Source organism: Nerophis ophidion, linkage group LG24 (genome assembly GCF_033978795.1).
Source record: "Nerophis ophidion isolate RoL-2023_Sa linkage group LG24, RoL_Noph_v1.0, whole genome shotgun sequence".
In the NCBI taxonomy this organism is placed as follows: domain Eukaryota; kingdom Metazoa; phylum Chordata; class Actinopteri; order Syngnathiformes; family Syngnathidae; genus Nerophis; species Nerophis ophidion.
Genome location: NC_084634.1, coordinates 36,297,983 through 36,304,430, shown reverse-complemented (window position 1 = coordinate 36,304,430; position 6,448 = coordinate 36,297,983). Strand labels below are relative to the sequence as shown.

Here is a 6,448-nt window from a genome sequence, read left to right as displayed (position 1 = left end):
TTGCCAGAAATAGTCAATTTAATCAATTTACCTTTAATAAATAAATGTATATATACATATATATATACAAAAATGGGTATTTCTGTCTTTCATTCCGTCGTACATTTTTTATTCTTTTACTGAAAGTTTTTTGTAGAGAATAAATGATGAAAAAAACCCTCGAATGGACGGTTTAAAAGAGGAGAAAAGACGAAAAAAATGAAAATTAAATTTTGAAACATAGTTTATCTTCAATTTCGACTCTTTGAAATTAAAAATCAACTGAAAAAAATGAAGAGAAAAACTAGCTAATTCGAATCTTTTAAAAAAAAATTTAAAAAGTATTTATGGAACATCATCAGTAATTTTTCCTGATTAAGATTAATTTTACTATTTTGATGACATGTTTTAAATAGGTTAAAATCCAATCTGCACTTTGTTAGAATATATAACAAATTGGACCAAGCAATATTTCTAACACAGACAAATCATTATTTCTTCTAGATTTTCCAGAACAAAAAATTTAAAAGAAATTCAAAATACTTTGAAATAAGATTTCAATTTAATTCTACAGAATTTCTGGATTTGCCAGAATAATCTTTTTGAATTTTAATCATAATAAGTTTTAAGAAATATTTCACAAATATTCTTCGTCGAAAAACAAGAAGCTAAAGTGAAGAATTAAATTAAAATGTATTTATTATTCTTTTAAGATATTTTCTTGGATTTTCAAATTCTATTGGAGTTTTGTCTCTCTTAGAATTAAAAATGGCGAGCAAAGCGAGACCAACTTGCTAGTAAATAAATAAAAGTGAAAAAATAGAGGCAGCTCACTGGTAAGTGCTGCTTTTTGAGCTATTTTTAGAACAGGCCAGCGGGCGACTCATCTGGTCCTCACGGGCTACCTGGTGCGCGCGGGTACCGCGTTGGTGACCCCTGGTCTAGCAATATCTGAATCCTTCTGACTGTATAGTCTTTTTTTTTCTAGTCCTTCACTCTCACTTTCCTCATCCACGAATCTTTCATCCTCGCTCAAATTAATTGGGAAATCGTGGCTTTCTCTGTCCGAATCGCTCTCGCTGCTGGTGGCCATGATTGTAAATAATGTTCAGATGTGAGGAGCTCCACAACCCGTGACGTCACGCGCAGATCGTCTGCTACTTCCGGTACAGGCAAGGCTTTTTTATCAGCACCAAAAGTTGCAAACTTTATCGTGGATGTTCTCTACTAAATCCTTTCAGCAAAAATATGGCAATATGGCGAAATGATCAAGTATGACACATAGAATGGACCTGCTATCCCCGTTTAAATAAGAACATCTCATTTCAGTAGGCCTTTAACTTTTTACAATCGTACGTAATTGTTGCATCCCTTGTGGGAATATATCTCTGAGAGAGACAGAGATTTTACTCCGGAGTTGGACCGGTGTCAATATTGCACATGTCCGCATCATGCGGGCTGGAAGCATCGGTATGGTCGCCTAGGCTGCTGACACTGTTCCCAAAGGTGATATCCCCGATGAAAGGGTACACGCTGTCAGTGAACAAGTCCCGGATGTTGTAGTAAGGAAGGTCGGGGTCTTGTCTCTCCGGGTTAGGGGTGCACTGCCTCTCCATGGCTTGGTTCCTCTGGTAGTACTTGGAGAACTTATTAAAAATGATGGTGACCGGCAGCGCCACTACGAGGAGTCCGCAGATGATACACAGGGTGGCCACCATCTTGCCGGCGAGAGTCACCGGGCAGGTGTCGCCGAAGCCCACCGTGGTCATGGTGATTGTGGCCCACCACCACCCGGAGGGAATGGTGCCCAAGTCCGTGTCGGGCTCCTCCTTCTCCGCGAAGTAGATAAGTGCGGAGAAGATGGAGATCCCCACAGAGAGGAAGAGGAGAAGCAGTCCCACCTCGTTGTAGCTGTGCCGCACGGTGGCCCCCAGCGCCCGGAGCCCGATTGAGTGGCGGGCTAGTTTGAGGATCCGGAGAACCCTCATGAGACGGAGGACCTGCACCACCTTCCCCATGTTCTCCAGGTCCTCGTTCTCCTCGGCGCTCTCCTCGTCCGAGTTTTCCAAGACCAGGGTGGCGTAAAACGGCAAGATGGAGGCCACGTCGATGAGGTTCAACGGGTTCCCCAGGAACTTCCGGCGGGAGGGAGCGACAAAGAGCCGGATGATGAACTCGGCGGAGAAGCAGATGATGCAGATCACCTCCAGGATGGCGAGGACGGGGTCCTCGATGGGTCTGTCGTTGTCGTCCACTTGCTGGAACTCCGGCATGCTGTGGACGCACATGGCGATGATGGAGGTCAACACCACGCTGAGCGAGGCCAAAGCGATGACCTTGGAGGCTCGGGAGTGACCCGGATCCTCCAGCCTGAGCCAGACGTAACTCCTGACCTCGGCGCACCAGGCGCCCTTGAACTTGTCCAAGTCCTGATCCAGCACCGAGAGCTCCTCCAAGGAGGAGTTGAGGCTGGGCTGGCCGTCTTCGCTGCTGGCGTCCCAGTCCCGGTGGGTGATGTACTCCTTCCTCTCGTGGTACCAGTTGTTGCAGCAGTTGGCCAGGTGGAACTCCTGGACGCCCCAGTACTCGATCTCCTGGCTAAAGGAGAAGACGCACAGCTCCTCCATCATGTGGAGCCGCCCCGTTTGGTAGAAGTTGAGGACGCAGAGGAAAACCCGGGGGTTCCTGTCGAAATAGTACTCCCGGTCGGCGGCGCTGTAGTCGTCGCAGAGCTCCAGGATGGACTCCTCGCTGCGGCAGCACAACAGGCGAGCCAGGCGCGTGTTAGGGAAGCGGAGCAGCACGTCTCCATCCACCTGGAAGCGGAGACCGCCCACGTTGAGGTGAAGCTGGTCCTCCTCATAGCTGCGCTTGTGGAGGATTTGCCCGTACCCCATGGTCCTGAGGACGCGCAGAAAAAACAGAAAGTCAAGACTCGGAGAGCAACATGCTGTGTTATTGTACAAACCCCGCTTCCATATGAGTTGGGAAATTACGTGGAGAAATCACTCCACTCCCTCAGACGGCACTGTAGCAAAAACCGACATCAATCTCTAAAGGATATCACCACATGGGCTCAGGAACACTTCAGAAAACCACTGTCACTAAATACAGTTCGTCGCTACATCTGTAAGTGCAAGTTAAAGCTCTACTATGCAAAGTGAAAGCCATTTATCAACAACATCCAGAAACGCCGCCGGCTTCTCTGGGCCCGAGATCATCTAAGATGGACTGATGCAAAGTGGAAAAGTGTTCTGTGGTCTGACGAGTCCACATTTTAAATTTTTTTGGGAAATATTCGACATCGTGTCATCTGGACCAAAGGGGAAGCGAACCATCCAGACTGTTATCAACGCAAAGTTCAAAAGCCAGCATCTGTGATGGTATGGGGGTGCATTAGTGCATAAGGCACGGATAACTTACACATATGTGAAGGCACCGTTAATGCTGAAAGGTACATACAGGTTTTGGAATAACACATGCTACCATTTGAGCGGCGTCTATTTCATGGACGCCCCTGCTTGTTTCAGCAAGACAATGCCAAGCCACATTCAGTACGTGTTACAACAGCGTGGCTTCGTAAAAAAAAAAGTGCGGGTACTTTCCTGGCCCGCCTGCAGTCCAGACCTGTCTCCCATGGAAAATGTGTGGCGCATTATGAAGCGTAAAATACGACAGCGGAGACCCCGGACTGTTGAACGACTGAAGCACTACATAAAAGAAGAATGGAAAAGAATTCCACTTTCAAAGCTTCAACAATTAGTTTCCTCAGTTCCCAAACGTTTATTGAGTGTTGTTAAAAGAAAAGGTGATGTAACACAGTGGTGAACATGCCCTTTCCCAACTACTTTGGCACGTGTTGCAGCCATTATCTGCAAAAAAAAATAAAAATAATGTTTATGAGTTTGAACATCAAATATGTTTTCTTTGTAGTGCACTCAACTGAATATGGTTTGAAAAAGATTTGCAAATCATTGTATTCTGTTAATAGTTACGTCCAACACAATTTCCCAACTCATATGGAAACGGGGTTTGTAGAATACATTAGTCCTCTGAAGCACAGGAATCAATAAGACACACACAGGAAATGCTTCATGCGGAGAACTGTCACTTCAGGGTGAGCTCAACAGGATTATCACCTTTAAATTGCCAACTCCACAAGCAAAAAATATACTTTGCATTATTAATAACGCGCTTCCATACAAAGCGAGGGCTCACTCTGCGGTCTATTAACTTTTAATTTAAAGCGACAGCAAAAAGAGGAAACCTACCAGGAATTTGGCGGCTCTCACTTTCCATCCAATCCAACTTTGAAGCACCCTCACATTCTCGTCCCGTGGGAGCGCAGAGGCGGCTTCACGGAAGAGATGCGAGCGGAACGACGCGGCCGGCGCCTCTTAGCTGTCTTTTGTATCCTTGTAGGGAGGGGCCGGGAAGGAGGAGAGGAGGCGGGAGGGAGGATGTTGATATATGGGATGATGTCACGGCCCCCGTGACATCATCCTACTGGCTGGCCTCGGCATAAATACCAGAAATGTAGCCAAGCCAGATACAGTTAGTTGTTTTTTTAAGGACTTTTTATAAAAATAACTCCAAAATTTAACCCAACACTAGCAACTCATAAATTGGGTTATCAAAATAACCCAGCATTTTTTAGTGTGCACACACTAAGAAATGTTGGGTTAAAAAATAACCCAATTTTAACGCAACTGCTGGTTTCGAAAAGGATGAACCTCTTATTTGAGTTATTTTAACTCAACATTTTGGTTTAATTTATTCTTTTGCATTTATTTATTTAACCAAAAAGTTGATTTCTGATAACTTTATGTTCAATCCAATCCAACCCACTTTATTTGTATAGCGCATTTAAACAACATAAATGTTTCCAAAGTGCTGCACAACAATAATAAAACAATATTCAAATATTATCCTCAGCTCCACCAATGACTAAATAAAATTAAAACTAATACAAAAACAATATAAAAATAAATATGATTAAAAAAGATTTTAAAGGGTAAAACCAATTGAAACACCAAATAGAAAAAAGAAAAAAAACAAAAAAAAAACTGAGTACCACACAACTTACGAAGTGTTAAAACACAAAGAATAACAGTGGGTCTTGTCGGACGAGCCCCCAAATTGTTGCGTTCTGACCCGTTCTTCCTTCGGTCAACATCTGTGAAGGCACCATTAATGCTGAAAGGTACATACAGGTTTTGGAATAACATATGCTACCATCTAAGCACCGTCTTTTTCATGGTCGCCCCTGCTTATTTCAGCAAGACAATGGCAAGCCACATTCAGCACGTGTTACAACAGCGTGGCTTCGTAAAAAAAGAGTGCGGGTACTTTCCTGGCCCGCCTGCAGTCCAGACCTGTCTCCCATGGAAAATGTGTGGCGCATTATGAAGCGTAAAATACCACAGCGGAGACCCCGGACTGTTGAACGACTGAAGCTCTACATAAAACAAGAATGGGAAAGAATTCCACTTTCAAAGCTTCAACAATTAGTTTCCTCAGTTCCCAAATGTTTATTGAGTGTTTTTCAAAGAAAAGGTGATGTAACACAGTGGTGAACATGCCCTTTCCCAACTACTTAGGCACGTGTTGCAGCCATGAAATTCTAAATTAATTATTATTAGCAAAAAAAAATAAAGTTGGAGTTTGACCATCAAATATCTTGTCTTTGTAGTGTGTTCAACTGAATATGGGTAGAAAAGGATTTGCAAATCATTGTATTCCGTTTATATTTACACCTAACACAATTTCCCAACTCATATGGAAACGGGGCCAAATTTGGCCCGCGGGCCAGAGTTTGATACCCATGTTCTACGCGGTATATTTATTTTTGTAATATATTTATTAAGAAAAGATGAAGAACTTTATTTACACATATTATTTCCACCCTTTCGGGGGTGCCACACAAATAGATGTGGCAGGCCAGATCTGACTCGAGTTTGACACCTGTGCACGATTGCATCGCCGACTGCACGAACGCTGTCATGCGACTCAAACGTCACATTTCCAAAAAAATGTTTGACCCTGCAACTGATCATTTGCATGGACATTCTTGCACCATACATGCCAGTGATTCAATGTCATTATTAACATGAACTTAGTACACTTAATAGATGCCGTTTTTCATTTGATTTACTTAGTAAGTGTTGGTTCGCGTGTGAACCTCGCTTTCTCAGTGGCTCAGTCGGCGAGCAAATATAGTGAGCATGACTGGTGTATTTTGTGATCGTAGTCCGTGGATCCTGTCATGCAACATGATCAGGAGAGGAGCGACATGAAGCAATAAACCTTCAAGGACAGAAGGAAATTGCAAGTAGTAAAAGCAAACATGTCAAGAGCTGCATCCAGAGCCACGGGTTGCTGACATTTTTATTCTGTTCATTAAAAATCATGACTGAAGTTGATTAAAGGATGTGTGCAATAATATGACATAAAAAATTTTTTATGCACT

At 43.4% G+C, this 6,448-nt stretch overlaps 1 protein-coding gene across 1 annotated transcript; it reads right to left on the bottom strand.

The window, feature by feature from the left end:
• Positions 1-756: 756 nt before the first annotated feature.
• Positions 757-4,372, bottom strand: LOC133542113 (potassium voltage-gated channel subfamily S member 3-like). The gene is made up of 2 exons (XM_061885961.1): positions 4,251-4,372; positions 757-2,880 (listed from the first exon to the last, which is right to left on the bottom strand). Exon 2 carries the CDS (start codon positions 2,874-2,876, stop codon positions 1,386-1,388), a length of 1,491 nt encoding a protein of 496 aa, XP_061741945.1. The 5' UTR covers positions 2,877-2,880; positions 4,251-4,372; the 3' UTR covers positions 757-1,385.
• Between the last annotated feature and the right edge of the window lie 2,076 nt (positions 4,373-6,448).

What these genes read in the sequence shown, in the direction of transcription:
- LOC133542113 (XM_061885961.1), bottom strand. Translation starts at nt 2,876, where the DNA reads ATGGGGTACGGGCAAATCCTCCACAAGCGCAGCTATGAGGAGGACCAG.